The 17,701-nt window shown below is 38.8% G+C and overlaps 3 protein-coding genes across 4 annotated transcripts in view; 2 read left to right on the forward strand and 1 right to left on the reverse strand.

Moving 5' to 3' along the window:
* The first annotated feature begins 111 nt into the window (after window positions 1-111).
* scg5 (secretogranin V) lies at window positions 112-5,720 on the forward strand. 2 transcript variants are annotated; one of them, XM_084737787.1, is made up of 6 exons: window positions 112-234; window positions 663-888; window positions 2,396-2,545; window positions 2,721-2,830; window positions 4,331-4,384; window positions 4,651-5,720. In XM_084737787.1, the coding sequence occupies exons 2-6, from the start codon at window positions 663-665 to the stop codon at window positions 4,789-4,791; spliced, it is 681 nt and encodes a 226-aa protein (XP_084593913.1). In that variant the 5' UTR covers window positions 112-234; the 3' UTR covers window positions 4,792-5,720. The 2 variants fall into 2 exon arrangements, with proteins under 2 accessions (XP_084593913.1, XP_084593912.1); XM_084737786.1 differs by having other exon boundaries at window positions 113-234; window positions 2,718-2,830.
* Window positions 5,719-7,697, forward strand: grem1a (gremlin 1a, DAN family BMP antagonist). The gene is made up of 2 exons (XM_084737788.1): window positions 5,719-6,548; window positions 7,077-7,697. The coding sequence occupies exon 2, from the start codon at window positions 7,085-7,087 to the stop codon at window positions 7,622-7,624; it is 540 nt and encodes a 179-aa protein (XP_084593914.1). The 5' UTR covers window positions 5,719-6,548; window positions 7,077-7,084; the 3' UTR covers window positions 7,625-7,697.
* A 1,138-nt stretch (window positions 7,698-8,835) lies between these two features.
* The window catches only part of fmn1 (formin 1), a 33,535-nt gene continuing 24,669 nt past the window's right edge, over window positions 8,836-17,701 (reverse strand). The window contains exons 13-19 of the mRNA XM_084737714.1: window positions 17,566-17,625; window positions 16,315-16,435; window positions 12,513-12,605; window positions 11,276-11,327; window positions 10,283-10,432; window positions 9,894-9,975; window positions 8,836-9,258 (exon numbers count right to left, since the gene is read on the reverse strand). Coding sequence (XP_084593840.1) covers window positions 9,214-9,258; window positions 9,894-9,975; window positions 10,283-10,432; window positions 11,276-11,327; window positions 12,513-12,605; window positions 16,315-16,435; window positions 17,566-17,625 — 603 coding nt within the window. The 3' untranslated portion in view covers window positions 8,836-9,213. The remainder of the gene's footprint in view (window positions 9,259-9,893; window positions 9,976-10,282; window positions 10,433-11,275; window positions 11,328-12,512; window positions 12,606-16,314; window positions 16,436-17,565; window positions 17,626-17,701) is intronic.

The following is a 17,701-nucleotide window of genomic DNA, read 5'->3' on the forward strand; positions in this document are numbered from 1 at the left end:
AATGTAGGACTGTTCGTTTTAGAACATCAAGAAAACAATACTAATTTAAATTTATGTTAAATTAACCTCGATCGGAATGAATTTCGGCGGGAAACAGATTTTGAAATAATTTTTAAAAATGGTGTATGGGAAGCAAACTTTTATTCTGTACACCGGAAATACACGTATTTATCCTGGCCAGCTTGACAACAGGTCTGGCACAGCAGGCAGGTCCCCACCAGCAGCGAGGACACGGTAAGAAAAAATGTGTTTTTGTATCATTCATGACGTTTTCTAGAGATAAAATCACGTATTTAATCAAATAAGAGTAATAAAAGACAGCTTTTAATAAAAATGATGCTGTTTTTCTGTTTCATAGACACATCATGTAGGCTATTTATAGACTATTTACATCGGCCTTGCCTCTGTTTACACACTAAGGCTTTCTTCCATTCACAGACGATGTATTTCTATTAAATATTATCAACTTTTTACTTTAAAAAATATGAATTGCATTGACAGAAAATTCTGTGAAAGCTCTATATTAATATTCTTGTCCCCGTTTATAATCCTCTGTCCTGTTATTAGCCTATCATGTGTCTACCAGGAACACGCAGCTGTGTTTGCACATGATTACACGCCTGTCCATACAGAGAAATCCATTGTGTTTTTCTCCGCCGCAGATGACAGAAATGATCTCGGCGGTGCGGTTGTCGTTGCTCGGCCTCCTGCTGTGGCTGCAGCTCGGGAGGGCTTCAGCCCGCAGCCCCCGCACGGCGGACCAGGTGTCTGAGGCCGACATCCAGCGGCTGCTGCACGGCGTCATGGAGCAGCTGGGCATCGCTCGGCCCAGGGTGGAGTATCCCGCACATCAGGCCACCAACATCGTCGGGCCTCAGAGCATACAGGGTGAGACGGACGCTTTACTGTGGAAGAGAGGCTTTTAGTGAATTCAATACAAACCTGGTGAAACTAAGAAAAAGACCCTTTTGCTGAAATTCAAAGGGAGATGTGGACGGAAGAGAGGGTGCAGTGATTGTCAAACTAAACAAATGAGGCAAGAGACATATATTAATTTAAAATATATGCTATTTTTTCTGTTTGTCTTAATTCTGTACTTCTGTACCAGCTGGTTCTCATTTTCCCTTTCATTCTGATTAAGCAGTAATATAAAATATAACACTACTACCCACTGCCTCATGTCTGATTGGCGACTAAATGGTTTTCAGCCATTAATGGACCCAAATAAGGTTCATTGTGACCCAGTGATGTAGTCTCTGTATTTGTCCCACTGCATATCACCTGTCTCTTACTTTTTTATTTTCTTTTTTTTATATTTTGAAACAACAAAACAGAGCATGTCGGGAGAGACATAATTGAAATACAATAAGTTATGAGATTGTTGTGCAAATGTTTTTCTTTAATGTAACTTTTTCAAAATATTATAGTAACAGTATGAGGTAACATTTTTGGCAAAGGAAAACATTCTGGGAATGTAACAAACAGCGTGAAAACTTTACCTTTTACATCCAGGGAACATTAAGGGGAAACATTAAAGTACTCCTCCACTCAGTTAACCTTCCCAGAACATTCTGGGAACGTAACAATAGCGTAACGAGAAAAAACTGACATTTTTACATCCAGGGAATGCTATGCAGAAACATTCTATCAGAATTCCCAGGAAGAAAACAAATTTCCCATTCTGGGAAACAAATTTTGCTAGTTGAGAGAACTATTATTTTACTTATTGTATTTTATTTATTTTTTTTCTCAAATTTCTGCAATTAGTTCAGTTACATTTAAGTTTATACGGCCTCACCATAGTAATGATTATTTTCTTTTCCATTAATAAGGCCATTACTTTGTCATTTTATCATTTTGTAAACAAAATGTAAGAAAATGGTGAAACATGTACATCACAGTTACCTATAGCTCAAGTTTACATCTTCAAAAAGCTTGTTTTATCCAACTCGAATGGTCCGAAACTTAACAATATTTAGTTTACTATCACATATGACAAAGAAAAACATTTAATCCTCAAGCCTGACAAGTTGAAACCAGAGACTTTGGGGCATAAAGTGAATGAAACAGTTAATCGATTATCACAGTAGTTGCAGATTCTTTCATCATTTGTTTAGGCTCATTCTAATACTGAATGAAAGTATTATCATTGATCATTTCTCAGGGGTTATATGCAAAAAGAGATCCTGTAAAGATGAGGTTCTGTATTGTGCTGAAAACACCAATGAAAAAAAAAAAAAATAAGATCGAGTTCTGTTGATACATGGAGAATATTGTCATATGTGATGATATCTAAACTGTACATACTTCACTGATGCCTGTTCTTTGTATTATGAGGCTTTCGGCTGGTGTTGTTGTTTTTGTGGTGACTGTAGTGTTTTTTTTACTCCACAAGGTGGTGCTCATGAGGGGCTGCAGCATCTCGGCCCCTTTGGCAACATCCCCAACATTGTGGCCGAGCTGACAGGCGACAACGTTCCCAAAGACTTCAGTGATGATCACGGATACCCAGACCCTCCAAACCCCTGTCCCCTGGGAAAGACTGGTATAGACTTTCATTCATTAACACGTTAATGTCCCAGTATGAAAATTGCTGTTTTTAGACATTAACTTTGAAAAATGATCAGAATCAATATATTAACCAATTTGTTTTTATTGATTTCTTACATTTCAATCAGTCATTTCCGATGCTTCACGTATTCTCCTCTTCTTCACAGCAGCAGATGGCTGTTTGGAAAATGCCCCGGACACAGCTGAGTTCAGCAGAGAGTTTCAGAAACATCAGCACCTATTTGATCCAGAGCACGATTACCCAGCTCTGGCGAAGTGGGTGAGTACGGACTGGGATCAATTATAATTCTTTTATCACAGACCAATCAAATGGTGAAAACTGCTCCCAACTGCTTACCTCCCAGAGCTTCAGAGTGACTGTTTTGTCCAAAAAACAGTCCAAAACTCAAAGATGTTCAAATTACACTCATATAAATAGTAATTAAATATTATCAGAATATTAATGCTAAGCACAAATACCTCATTAACAGAGTTTTCCAGTTTTTCACCTACTAGTTGCATTCACAGCAGTGACTGAAGTACATAAGGACATAATGCCAGATGTATGTATACCAGGTAAATCATTAATTGCACAACTCCTCCAGAATTAAAGGGTATCTGCAATATTTTTTAACCTGGACCTAATTTTTCCATATTTTTTGTGTCTAAGTGACTAATTGGGAATTGTGGTCCAGTATTTAGCAAAACTGCTGCAGTTGTCGTCCACAAAATGGATGGATGGAAAAACTTTTACTAAACTTGATATGATCTAAAATTAATTACATAGATTGTTGTTATTATAAACCTACTTACCATTTTTTCAATAGTAATTTAACTTTTTTTTTTTAGATAAAGCAAATGGTGGTGTATAATTTTATTACATAAAGCATTGATCAAATAACCAGAATTCTTCTTACATAAAATAATAACCAACTAAAAACAGCACTCTTCTGCAATTTTAAGCCTGATTATCTGTATAATTGTGTTTGACCATATTTATTGGTCATTTCATTGTATTTGATGAGTTTAAATGCCCCTTATTACACATTAAAAAGCTTAAGTTAAAGATGAACTGTATTGCAACTATAGAAAACTATTGTAATTTTATGGTGTAGTCATTCATTCCATTATTTGAAAGTGTTTTTGGCACCCCAGCTGCTGTAATATTACTGTTTTTACTGCTTTTTTTTCCAGTGTAGAGAGATAAAGCTTTTTCTAAAAGAGTACGTTCCTTTTTCTTAAAGCATAAATAGCTAACTTATTGCTCTTGCCAAACTCACCAGACTCCATTTACAGAAACAGTCATTTTATCATCGTAAATCACACTTTGTTCAAACTCAACAGAAACAAAATAAAACTCACCAAAAACATTTCCTTAATGTTGTCAGAGCTTTCTGAGCCTGCCTGTGGCAAAAAAAACCAAGCACTTTTAGTGCATGTACTTTGTACTTTGCAGTATGATAAGAATTTTCTCTAGTTTCAGTCTCTCATCGTTTCCTCTGCGGATGTTGGGAACAAGCAGCCCAGCAGTCACAGCTTTGGTTTCTCACGCTGGCAACAGCATAAAAACAAAATGAAGACAAGACTTTGGCCATGTAAAAGATTAAACAAACCTTATATCTTGGTTGTTCGGGCCTGAAGAAATCACCCCTTTGAGTGGAAAAAAGACATTCAGGCAATTTGTTAACTGTAATTTCAGAATAAAGGAACGGGCTTTAAAGCAACTGACACATGATTTAATGTCCGAAAACTGTTTTTTCACTTCTGCATTTTCTTTCAGAACAAGGAGCTTTTGTACCAAAAACTGAAGGGAGGACCAAAAAGAAGAAAAAGGGTATAGTGTTTGTTGTCTTTTCCCCTCTTCCTTTGTAGTATTGTGTCTAGGAAACCACATCACCAGCACTGAGACTTACCCCTTGACGGACCCACATACTCTTAAACTCACTGCTTTACATGTGAAGTGATATTTTCTCAACAAGAATCTCATGTTGGGTTGGAAAACTTGATTCACATTTTTCATTCAGATTTTGTTCTGCATGGTTAGATATTATCTCTTTGTGTTCGCAGTATTTGTTGCAATATTTTTGTCCGTCTCTGCAGAGTGTCAACCCGTATTTGATGGGCCAGAGGCTTGACAACGTGGTCGCCAAAAAATCTGTCCCTCACTTCCCTGAGGAGGAGGAGGAGGAGGAGGAGGAGGAAGCACCGACTGTCTCTGCTGCCAGCAAAACCACAACCTAAACTCCTGCACCTGCAACACTCACTGTAATATATAAGTACACTTAGACAAAAGCTTTTAACACTACATATTTAAGCATTTTGGTTAAAGGATGGGTCCATTAGATATTTCTATATATTTTTTTTTTTAGTTTTTTATACCATTCTGTAGCTTTCCAATCAAATTTTGGTCTAAGTACATATATTTTAGTCAAAATGCAGTTTCCCTAAGCCTTTCTAAAAATCTTTTTCATGTTACCTAGTGTAAATTTCTGCATGATGACGTTGCTACATACAAAATCCCAAGGCTGAGGGAGGAGAGGGCATCAGCACTGTAACCTAGGCAACTGCTTTTTGCTTAAAAGCTGAGTGTGAGTTTCCATTTGAAAACCCTGGAAAAGAAAGCTAATGGAGTCGCCCTTTAACAAACAGAGGAACTCGCCACAAGTGCTGTAAAATAAGAAGTAGCCACTACAGAAATGTTTTTGTCATTCTTTTTTATGGTATTGCAAACATATTAATTGGCCAAGATATTCACTTATTAAGCAAAATATATTATATATCTGTCTCACAACTAGTGGTCTTATTTTTTAACTGCCTTTGCCCCCCAGTGTTTCCAGGCTGCATTATTGTTTGTTCCGCTGTTAGAAAGACAACTTCTGTACACAACGGTGAGTCACTTTCCATTTACTAGAGCCTGACACTTCATAATGATAAGATCGTGGAGGCAGAATTGTAGGGCTTTGTTGAAACACTGACGCTCATCTGTCATCACAGGGGGCAAATATCAGTTAATGACAGACAAAATACAAGATCTGAACAGAAAATCAAATTCACTTTTTGTTTCTGAAGCTCCAAGCTTCGTAAACAGCAAACAGATTGAAGTTTGTATTTGTATTTCTTTTGACAGCTGCTTTTTTTGAAGATCCAAAAGCAAACTGTTACACTACTCTGCAGTACAATACAGTGTTAACTTCAACTGTGAGCCAAATATCCGTTGTAGTTTAGGTTAGAATATTCAAGACCATTTGTTGGAGAAAAGTAATTCTCAGTTCATGTATACAAACCAATTTCAAAGCATGTAGAACTGTCTCATTGACTGTGGTTCAACCATTTAACCTAAAATGCTCCAATACATAGTGCTAAAAACTTGACTGGCAGTGTACAGTATATCTACCACTGTATTATAAGAGGAAGTTGTATAAAGATATATTGTTATGGAGGAATGTTGAATGAGAAAGTTATTATTACTCATAACTGTACAGAGATCAATTTACTCACACTCTGAAGTTTCTGAAGCTTAATTTTTGTATGTCTTGATATAACCAGTGAATCACCTCTGTGTCTTGAAGATTCAATAAAGATCATATTCTTACTGTTGTAGCTTTGCTTTGTCATGTAAGAGATTACTGTCACTGTAGCATGGCAAATATTGTAAATCTTACAGGCAGCACTGAATCTGTCTTGGGTCACTTCACCTTGACAAAAATGGTTGTTATGTTATGTTTTTGTTCTGTAAAGTCAAATAAACGATTTATCTGCATTGACAAAGTCTGGAGCTGTGTTTTTTTTTCTCCCTTTCAGACAGATAAAGGAGGATCAGGGTTCTGGGGGGCGTGTTCTGCTGAAGCTCTAAAGCCCAAGACTTAAAAGTTTAGAAAAGACCTCAGTGTGTCATTCATAAAGCCACTACAGAGGAGGCAGGACCAGAAGAACAAACACAGGCTGTGAATTGTCTGACTGGATAAAGTTTTGTTGTGAGGAGCTTAAATAAACAACAGGTATATCAGTTTAATAACTGCTGATTTTATTTTTTTAAATTGAACTCTTGAATTATCGTGTTTGAAAAAAATGCATGTTTACTGCTGGTTTTAGTACGTAAGACGCGCGTAAAACCTGTGCGTAAAATCTCAACCTTCTCCATTAATGACTAATAACTACTGATTTGTTTGTTAAACTTAACTATTGCATAATCTTGTTTTTTGGAAAACGATAGTGTCTGTTCACTGCCGGTTTGGTGCGTAATACTCACACAATATCTGTGCGCAAAATCCTCAAAAAAATGTTGTTGGACTAAATACTTAAATCATTGTGTTTCAAATAAAACTGCATGCACGGTGCTGGTTTTAGTGTGTCATCCGCGCTGCTGATTTTGTTAGTTAAACTAAAATGTAAAATGATCATGTTTTTGAAAAAATAAACTGCGTGTCCACTGCTGGTTTAGTGCGTGATGGGCGCGTAAAACCCTCACAAAACTGCGTAAAATTCTCTCTATCAATGGTTGACTTTTGTGTTTTCTTCCACCTCAGCTTCAGTGATGAAGGCACCATCAGTGCTGATCTTTGCAGCAGTTCTGGGGCTGCTGCTCAGCCAGATGTGGATTACAGATGCCGACACTTTTCAAAGCGCTTTCCCACACCCAAACAAGTACAACCCCCAAGAATCGGATAGATGCCAACAACCAGCCATCAGTGGACTAATTTCCCGCGGGACGGGGCCTGTAACTTCTACCGACGAAGTGCTGGAGTCCAGTCAAGAGGCGCTACACGTCACAGAGCGTCGTTACTTGCGGCTGGACTGGTGCAAAACGCAGCCGCTCAAACAGACCATCCAAGAGGAGGGCTGCCTGAGCCGCACCATCATTAACCGCTTCTGCTACGGACAGTGCAACTCCTTCTACATCCCAAGGCACAATTACCAGGACGGAGACGTCTTTCAGTCCTGCTCCGCCTGCAAACCCAAAACCTTCAGCACCGTCACTTACACTCTCTTCTGCCCGGGTCAGACACCCAACACCAGGAAGAAACGGATCCAGCGCGTAAAGCTTTGCCGCTGCACAACAATAGATACGGATTAGACGCAAGATAACACATCCAGGCCCATTACATCCTCTTCCATGTGGAGGACAGGTGCAGCTTTGCAAAAATAAAGTATTTTTCTTAAAGGACACGTGAGAATAAAGTGGGAATATGATAAACTTATTTGAGCCTTTTCCATCATTACAGTGGAGATGATAGTCTCTAACTTAACACTAATTTTCTTGATTGATAATATAGGGGAGAGGGGGTTGGTTGGCGTCACACAGCCTTTTCTGGTCCTTTGTAGGTCACATAAACAAGAATGTAACATCAAAATGTTTTCTTTTTTCTCCTGCACTCATCTACAACGTTAAAACTTCTCAAAGTAAGTCACTTTTTGGTGAGGTTAACATTTCAGTTTTATGGTTGTGTCAAAGATTTAAAATAAAAATTCCCAAGGAATCATTAAGAAATTTTAATTTCTGCTTTATGATTCCTACACAAACTTCACCTGCTCTAGCCTCAAGTTAAACTGTGTACACCTACCGTATATATCAATCTGGCTCTCTGAATGCATCCATGTCTTCCTTTCTCTTAATGCATTTGTCCTTAAATCATGAGTCTAGCATTATTCTCAGTTAACCTACTCAGGTGGTGCTAAGTTGCTTCACTAGCAGGTGAATAGCATAAATTGTGTGAGTCTTGTAACAATCACCTCAAATTAGCGAACGCTATGCTACAAAATGCTTTACAAGACCTTAAACCTTTAATTTGCTCTTGGTTAGAGTGAAAAGTGTGTCAACTGACCCCGGTCTCCCCTACATAAGTGGCTGATTCATGTGTCATGTTCCCTCTGTGATGATATTTTAACCTCCATTTAATAATATATCACACTGTCCAGCTATATTGTAAATTATCAGGCATTGCCTCCAAAGTTTAGAGTTTAGTTAAGCTAACTAATGATGGTGAGTGCCAATGAGAACATGTTCAAGTTTAAGGCAGGCTGGTTTGTAACAATTTATAATAGTATATTTGTTGCAGGCTAATGGATGTGCAACTTATCACAAAGTGTATAAGGACACATCCTCAAAGGACTTGGATGGTTGTTTTTGTTTCCACTGTGTGGGATGTAAAGCTGAAGCCTTTTTATGATACAGATGTTTTTTACAACCTGCACTGCTAAATGCCACTTCATTTTATGACTGTGTATAATATGTGTATCATTTATTGTAAAGTTGCTTGTAAATAAAACAGTTTTCAAGCTATGAAATCATATTTTCTGATCAGAGTTTTTATTTGTGGAAAAATATTGGAAAGATCAGACTTTACATGTCAGAATCAATGCAAAATGTAAGAGCAATGTAAGAACCTATACACAGCTGAAGGTATCTCTGATGTCTACATATTGCACAAAAGATTATTTCAGTCTTTTAAATTTAAATTCATTTTCAGGTAGCGAATTATATCACATGAAGCTGTCAGCCGATGAATGCAAGCACTCCATGGACATGTAAGAATAACAGAGTAAACTGTAAAAGATGTGAAAAAGTGAATCTTGATTTAAATAAGGAAATATTGGTTTGGTGTCACAGTCCCCGTGCAGTCTGGTCCAGCTTGTTTAGGATGGTTGTGTGACATCCTGAGTCTCTTAAGGTGCAGACATGTTGGCTTCTTTCTGGCGCAGTCGTTCTTTCTGTTGAGAGCAAGTTGTGATTGGACTTAAAATAAATGAGAGCACTGCAGAGAACTTCCTCCTAATTCAGTGAAATCATCAAAAGAGCATATTTGTGAATGTGCATGTATTTGTCTGCATTGCATTTCAAGACCTGGTTAAGGAAATGTCTGTTGGTGTGTTTGTACCAGAGGGCCGTCATGTCATTGTTTTGCAAGTCAAAAATAAGCCTCAAGTCTTTGCACTCATGTCCCAAGTTGTTCATGGTTTTCTCCTGCAACTTGGTTGGATGCTGTTGGTTCAAACAATGTGGTTCTGGGAAATCAACTTGCTGGGAATTCATGGTGTTAATGTTAGCTGATTCAGCAAATGAAGGGAAATGAACTGATTCATGGTGCAATTTCTAAATAACATACTGTACTTTTTAATCTTTTGGCTTGGTGTAAGGTATCAAGTATTTTCAAGTCAAAAGTCCAAGAGAAGTCATTGGTGTTAAGTCCAAGCCTTTTTTAATTCTGTCAAATTGAATCCAAAGTCATGTGACTCAAGTCCACACCTCCATTTTTTTTTTTTTTGTTTGTTTGTTTTTTTTACCACAGAGGCAAATACACAGAGGAAAAAGTGTATTGACTCTGCTGTGCTAAATCAAGTCTTACCAGGCTGTTAGGGTTGATCTTTCTGGTCTCCACCTTCTTCTCTCCTGTGATCCTCTTCACTGACTGTTGAGCCTCTTTTAATCTGCAAACACACAAACAGATACACAAAATAAGGTAAGTTTCAATGTAAGTACAGTTCAATCCAACCAAAAAATAAAGAAAAATTTCCTTTAGACACTCCACTGTTTGTCCATTTGTTACATGCAGGACTCCAGACATTATTTACTGGGCCTTTTCCAAAACATTGGTTGATTTTGGATTTTTAAAACTACATTCTTCGAGAGAAGCTGACTGGATCAATCTGCACATTTCTGGCATTTAACAGAATAACATTCCTGCTTTTTATAAACAGTGGTGTAGAAATGCACATGAACAGGGCTGTCTGATACCTCTCTTTAGAGATGTTCTTGTTCTCTCTCTTCCACCTGGCCTTGAAGTCGGCACAAAACTCAAACCAGAGCATAAAGAAATGCCCTGTGGTCACCTCTTTCTCTCCCGTCTTGGGCTTCAGTCCAAAATACAGCGACAAGTCCTGAAAACTGAACATCAGGTATGAAAAAGAGGGCTCCTCTATACACTCAGTGAATCTCACAATGTTTGGACAGCACAGACAGCAGCACTAAAAGTTTGTGTATTTTGCATTCTGTGTTTTTGCAAAGTTGAAGTTTGAAACGACTGTTGGATCAGCCAAACTGCACAGGTTCTTTATGACCTCCTAGACATTGTTGTCAAAAGTTAAGTTGCATAAAAAGTAATGGTACAAGTAGAAAATTGTCAGCTTCTTATGACATCTTGCATTCATTTGCACTCATACTGCAGACAGATGCCACTACAGCAATGACAGCTTGTTAACTTCCAGTACTTCACCAGATTGTTGGTTGGCTTGTTACTGTACTAATTCATGTTAACAATGACTTTGGTCTATCTCTTCTTCATGGTATCATCATTTTTTGAGTCGTAATCTCTATCACTGAATTTGTTGTCCAATGTTGTCAACAAAACTACACCCGGCAGTTCTGGACCAGTCTTAACGTGGGAGGTTACGCTTTTGGTTCAGTTTATTTGTTTGTCTGTTTGTCAGCAAGATTATGGGAAACCTACTGGTCTGATTTTCAAGAAAGTTGTTGAGAGGGTGTAGGTGGGACAACTTCCAGCAAAGAATGATAGTACAGATTTTGAGGACATTTGATGAGTGTGGCTAATTTTGCCTGGCAAAGCTTTTCATGTTGAAAAATATTAAAAATGATCAACATTCAACACATTGGTGTCTGTACTACACAGACGTTTTTGTGGCTACTTGAATTGACACTGAACTTAACAACCAAGTTGAGGAAAACGATAGCATGTTGCACACACAATAACAGCATGATTCATTCTCCAACCTTTTTTGGACAGTCATCAACTGATAGGAAGATTCTGCGTGTTCTTTTCGTGCTGCAAAGAAACAGATGAGGAAACGGTTTAGTTGCATCCAGACTCAAACCGTCATAATTCCTACAGAGACTCGAGGAACACAGTGAGAACCTTTTTTATGATGATGACCGTGTCAAATGGAGACAGACAACCATTTGTGTCTCTTCAAAACAGCAATTGCACAATTAGTTATTCAACAATGGAGCCATTCTTGCTGACAATTTCAAACTGCAATCCCACTATTATAGCCTCCAAATAAATGTCCAGATCAACAAATCACAGGAAATCTGATTTTACTTTATTCCCGTTCAATTTTAAACATTTTTTTGAATGAAGACACATTCTCATTTAAAAGTTAGAAAGGGGGTAGAGAGCGAGAGAAGATGACATGCAGCAAATAAGTCAAATAAATCCAGTGTTTTCTGGTTTTTCCCCAGGTTTCTGCCTGTTAAAAGGGAGTTTTTCCCTGCCACTTTTGCCAAATGCTTGCTCATGGTGGGAACTGTCTGGTCTATGTGAATAATATTATTGGTTATATCCAAGGTTGCGTTTATTTGGGTATAGTCTAGACCTGCTCTATATGAAAAGTGCTCTGAGATAAGTTCTGTGTGATATAGTGCTTTGGCACTATATGAATAAAATGTACTCGACTTGACTGACTTGAAAATCTTAAAACATGCAGTGCCTCAGTTAGTTGGACAGATATTTCCCAGTGCCTGTGTGTCTCAGGCAGGAGTCCCTCAGTCACTGCCAAATCTGTCTGATCCCTATCTGTCTAGTCTTTTCTCTGAATCCACCCTATCTCCATCACACACACAGATACCAAAGACACTCCATGAAATAATATGGAGGAGAGAACATGGAGAAAGAAAATAAGGGAGAGCTGACAGGTTCCTGAACGTAGACTGGGCTACTACATGATCATTCTTGAGTTTGCAGTACATCTAAATTGAATCATCTGGAATCAGAGAGTAAAATATTTTCAGTGCTGTTAAATAAGGTTTCACAAGTCTTAGAATTTGTATATTTCTTTCCCAAGTACCGTCTCCAGAAATAACTATACCTTGCTGGAACACAGTAAACTAATATTGCCATTGAAAGTATTTATCCTAACAAATAGTCATGTGTCTTTATGGGCATATTTGTACAGACTTGCTTAAAGTAACTCAGGTATGCAGCTGTACCACATATGACTGTAACACTCACCGCTAACAACAAAAGCCTCCATCTTGTCCTTAAACGGCTGCAGGTGTTCTTCGGGAGAATCAGAGCAAACCCTCTGCACATCCTTTTCACATCCTGACACCAAAAAAACAAAATCAAAAGACAACGATTCAGAAAATGGGAGAAAATGGGGGCAACTACACTAAATTTGGTTTCTGTGAAGGTTAAATGAGCAGCACTTTGGAAAGCAAGACATTATTCATTTATTGGTCTTTGATACCAAGAAGTCAAAGTGGACCAAAGTTAGCTACAGTCTCACAGATGCAGGCACACCAGCAACCTGGGTTTGTTTCGCATCAGTGAAAACACTGACATTACAAAGGACATGGTCCTATTTCAAATCAATGTGAAGTTTTCAATATAAAAGTTTTAGCCATGCTTTAAGTATTTTTCTTGTTTTTGAGAGTCCCTGACCGTTAAACACCCTCTTCGCCATACTCCACAGCCTCAGTTTGTAATGTGGTCTGTATATAATAAATCTGTGGTCTCCCAAGCCCAAGCTGATAACCCCAATGACATCACTATGACATCATCTGGCTTAATTTCTTTCGTTAGCTCCTCCCATAGCCACTGAAGATACTATACAACTGCTTTTACAGGCTGTGTGGCACTCCTCATGACTGCACTTGATATCTAAAACTGGCGTAGTGGCCCTTTAAGCTGCACACTCTTTGAAGCCGCACATTCTGGTGAAGAAATTCAGTGTTGTTGAGTTCTTTGGACATAATATCTCGCTTTTTTTTAACTTAACTGTTGCAGTATTAACCCATAACTACAACCTGATGGATGAAAAGAGACAGAGAGAGTTTCTGAGTTAAACTAGCTCCACCTGTGCCCCAGCAGGAGGTTATCAGCACCGCTTCCTCTTTAGATGTCACTTATTGAGATTCACCCAGAGATGGCGACTGCAGACTCCCTCCCGCTCTCTCTTTTCCTCTGCCAGTCTGTGGCTCCACGCTGCTCTGCGTCCAATCAGTGGATCAGAGGAGCCAGTCTGCAGAGCCAGTCATAATAGAGGCTGCAGAGGGAGCCGAGCCCCTGCCCCCCCACCCCGACGCTCGATCAACATCTCCCAGATAAGATTACAAAAGAATACTGTTTTCATTCAGGATTTGTGTAAACTGTGGAGGCGGGTATCTCTCCCTGCATTGTGTGGCGAGCCTTTCTTTCTTTTGTCTGCCTTTTGTGTTGGACAGAAGTTTGCTTATTTCAGACTGAAGAGGGTTATAGACCTTCACATAAACAGAGCCAGCTGATGAAGAGTGTGGTGCCTTCAGATGTGAGACTGAAATTACACAAACAGGACTGAAGCGGTGATTTGGTTTCACAGTGAGGGATTTCTTCAAGACATTTTAAGGTTTTGATGATGATGTGTTTAGATCTAACCTGACACGCCAGACGGTTTGATACACAGGAACATCTGGGAAAAGGGCAGGCACTTTCAAAAATAGTTGGCTGATGATTGGATGAACCATCTGTCTACCGCCCTCTTTCACAGGCAGAGTGCAAAATAAACTTTTTTGTCCACTGCCAAAAAGGCTAGTGAATAGTGCCACTTAATAAAGTATGGAATCTACCAGCCATGTGCATATTTTACTAGCATTTGGTGTCTGGTGCTCATTTTGTGTCCTGTTCACAGTTGGTAAATCTAACTCTTGCTGTCTAACATTGTTGCCGCAATTGTTTTTGATCGTTCCTCTTGCTGTCGTCTGTAGCTGCCAGTATTTCTTCACAGGACGTTGACTGTATTTTGGCCACAAGTGCACAACTTGAAGACTGGAAAGATTGAGTTGGCTGCCTCGCTAGGTAAGTTTAAGATCAGTCACCTCATAAATCACAAAAACATCTTCGTCAGATTCCTTAGTGACATAAATTTATCAAGGAGTCCAGACACAAACTACAGTAAATGAAAGTAAGTGGAACATTTTGTCTTCACAACTAATTTTTCACATTTCACAAATACATGTGCCCAGAAACATGCTGTAAAAATAAGTGTAAGCAGTGCTTTAAACTAAATTCATATTTTAGCTAACATGCTGGGACAATGACCTGGGAATGAAACTCAAAAATCAACTTTCTCCATAATCACTTACCCCACTTTTAAGCTAGTATAATGTTTACCACATTCACCATCCTAGTTTAGCATGTCATTATGCCAGCATTTACTAATTACAGTAGTGCTAATGACAAAATAAAGCTGATGCTGAATTTAAACCAAAGTGTAAAGTTTAATTTTGACCAGACGATGACACTTAAAGAAGAGTTAACAGACCATCAAAGTTATTACAACTCATCATGAGGAAAATATGAACATGTCAATCCATTTAATAGTTGTTTCACTTAAAACCAGACCAGACTATCGGACTATAAATAGAGGTGGCAGATTAGCTACACTTCTAGCGAACTTTTTAATGTAATTTTTAAAAAATTGTGAGAGCAGCATGGACAAAACCGTATTCACCTCCATTATACTGGTTAGGAGGAAGAAACCTGAGAGATGACTATCTCCAAGCCTGGACAAATAAAACCAAATCTGCATGGTTAGATACCTCTACAGATAAACTTTTACAGTAAATAAAATAATATAACGAGGTCTTTTACTGTAATATATTCATTAAATCTCATTTCCCTCAAGAGTCAGCATGGATGACTTAAGAGAACCTAATCTTTCTTCAACTGTTGGGAAACATTTCATACCAACCGAACAGAAAACACAGGGATGAGGGCGGTTCAAACAGGCAGAACAAAAGGAAACTGCGACGGGCGATCCAGATTGCACGGTGGTTTGGGTAGACGGGCCGATAAGTCAAAGCTGTGTTGAGAGGTAGAGAAAGCTATCTGCGGCACACATCTGTGGGGCCACACTGGAGCCCAGGTGATACAGCCGAGCAGTTTTAAGGATCCGTGCATCTCTGCAGAGGCCCGTGCAGATACGCTGCAGATACTAGAGGTCTGGAGATTACATAAGTGGGAAGCTATGGTCTCCCTGTGCTGGCGACAGGGGCACAAAGGCACTATGATGGGAGATCTGATGGGCAGGAGGATTAGAAGCTGGATCTGAAAGGCGCCAGGCCAGTATCAGCAGCAAGACTCCTACTAGTCTCTGAGTACACGCACATACAGCGCACACGGGCAAAAACACATGTATACATAGGGACACAACAATGCACTCACTCACAATCGTACACATGTAAGAGTCAGCATTGTCCTCAACATGACTTGTCTGGTGTAACTGGCTGGCATGCTGAATGGCGTCATATGGGCACACTTAGAGAGAGAAGAGAACAGGCTAGGAGGATAAGAAAGACGGGAGGAAATCTTTTGTTCTGGGGCTTTAGCTCACTCAAGTTTGGTCAAAAAAGTAGGCCTTTAGCCCCAAGTGTAAACAGTTACTCAATGGCTGGGGCCAGTGATGGGAAACCAGGGTGGTGAGTTGTTGTTGTCTGAGGAAAAACGATGCCAGACTAGGCCGAGGTTTGCTCTGTGGGAACCTCTCAGAATCAGAGTGATAGAGTTACACAGGCTGGCTGAGGTTTTCAAACAAAAACACACAACAAAATGACCACAACGAGACTATTCCGGTCGCCGAGCCGACACGGACGCTGAAGCTCACCGTCTGTCTGCTCGGAGTCGAGCTAATGTTTTCGGGAATGTGTGCAACCATCTAATATCATGGACCAAAAAGGAGGAGAAGAGTACTGGTGCTCATTAATCTGGAGTATTTTTTTTTCTTTGGAGAGAAGGAGATGGAACAGATAAAGGTTGCAGGAGTGACATCACGTACTTGTCAGATCTCGTCCAAGCTGTCTCAGGTCTCTGTTCAGGTCATCAAACTTGACCTGTGCTGCCAGGAAGACGTCCTGAGGTTCAGGAAGTGGGAACATACTCTTGTCTGTGCCGGCGTTCTGGTGGAACATAATCAAAAATAAAAATTAAATACCACAGGGACTGAGAAATGTATTGTATCTTTCGATCTACCTTCATCAGGATCAAAATGGACAGCAAGGTGAGCAAATGACAACTGTCAGTGGATAATTGATTTAGGGATGCAAGAAAACACTACAAATTTAATTTACCATCTTAAAAGCTGTCATCCCCATCATTACGACAGATTTGTGACGAACAAATGTATACTTTCAAAAAGAATTATATTTGATGTGTGCATCTGCCAGTGGGCTATTATGATAAGAGGAGGCAAATAATATGTAGGAGAGACTAGAGACTCAGTGTTCTCTGCAATTAGGTTGAAAAACATATGTGATATAAAACATCATATAAAAGAATCAGTTTTGATCTTAGGTATGACTTGCACAGAAAACCATGTACAAGTTTATAAAAACTTACTTTGCTTTTCTTTTATGCTCATTCTTTTTATTGTTTTCATAGTCAGTCTGGCATATTACGCCCAGGCCTGTGGTGAACTGCATTAATTAAATAAACAATGTGATAAGAATTATGTGTTTGGTTTTCTTTGTTAATCCACTATTTAGTCCACTGAATAATACAACCTCTGTGATCTCATCTTTCAAAAAAATTGCTTTTCTCCTTTGGTCCATGATTATTCCAGAACAAATCCTCATTTGTGCTGCATTAAATAAAAGGAAATCACTGACTGTAGGACAGTTAATTTGAGATTTAAACATCACAGGTACTTATGACCTGCACAGAAAAGGGTTTTTACACTCAGTATCTTTTATGAATTGAATGCAAGGACGCCACCAGGAATGATCTTATGACTATGTTCAAGTATAAATGTAAGAGCAATATTATAAATGACACTCTGATGAAGACACAGAAGTGTCAAATGTTGGTCTATTTGCATTAATAAAGGATGAAAATCAATCAATACGCTCCAGTTGATCCCTCAACTCATACTGCATTTTAATCACTGGTTTTAAAAACACACTCAGCCATTTTACCTCCACAAACTTGATAAATACCAACTATATTCAAATAATCAAAGGACAACAATATAAATACATCAGCTTCATGTAGAGTAAAGCATACAAAGTAACTGCAATATGTATGTATGTACCTTATCAAGATTGTGTAGGTAGTATGACACCACGTAGTCCACCAGGCTGATACGATTGTCCTGAGAAGAAATGAAGTAAAAACAAGTAAAAGACAAGTAAAAAATAAAATAAAATAAGGTAAAAGCATGATGTGCA

The sequence above is a fragment of the Lutjanus erythropterus genome, chromosome 15, assembly GCF_056507025.1.
Source record: "Lutjanus erythropterus isolate fLutEry1 chromosome 15, fLutEry1.hap2, whole genome shotgun sequence".
Taxonomy (NCBI): Eukaryota; Metazoa; Chordata; class Actinopteri; order Lutjaniformes; family Lutjanidae; genus Lutjanus; species Lutjanus erythropterus.

Bases quoted from the DNA above. Each gene is read 5' to 3' on its own strand.
- scg5 (XM_084737786.1), top strand. From the start codon at position 663: ATGACAGAAATGATCTCGGCGGTGCGGTTGTCGTTGCTCGGCCTCCTG. The intron at 889-2,395 runs GTGAGACGGACG...TTACTCCACAAG, and splicing joins CGGGCCTCAGAGCATACAGG to GTGGTGCTCATGAGGGGCTG. The intron at 2,831-4,330 runs GTGAGTACGGAC...ATTTTCTTTCAG, and splicing joins ACCCAGCTCTGGCGAAGTGG to AACAAGGAGCTTTTGTACCA.
- grem1a (XM_084737788.1), top strand. From the start codon at position 7,085: ATGAAGGCACCATCAGTGCTGATCTTTGCAGCAGTTCTGGGGCTGCTG.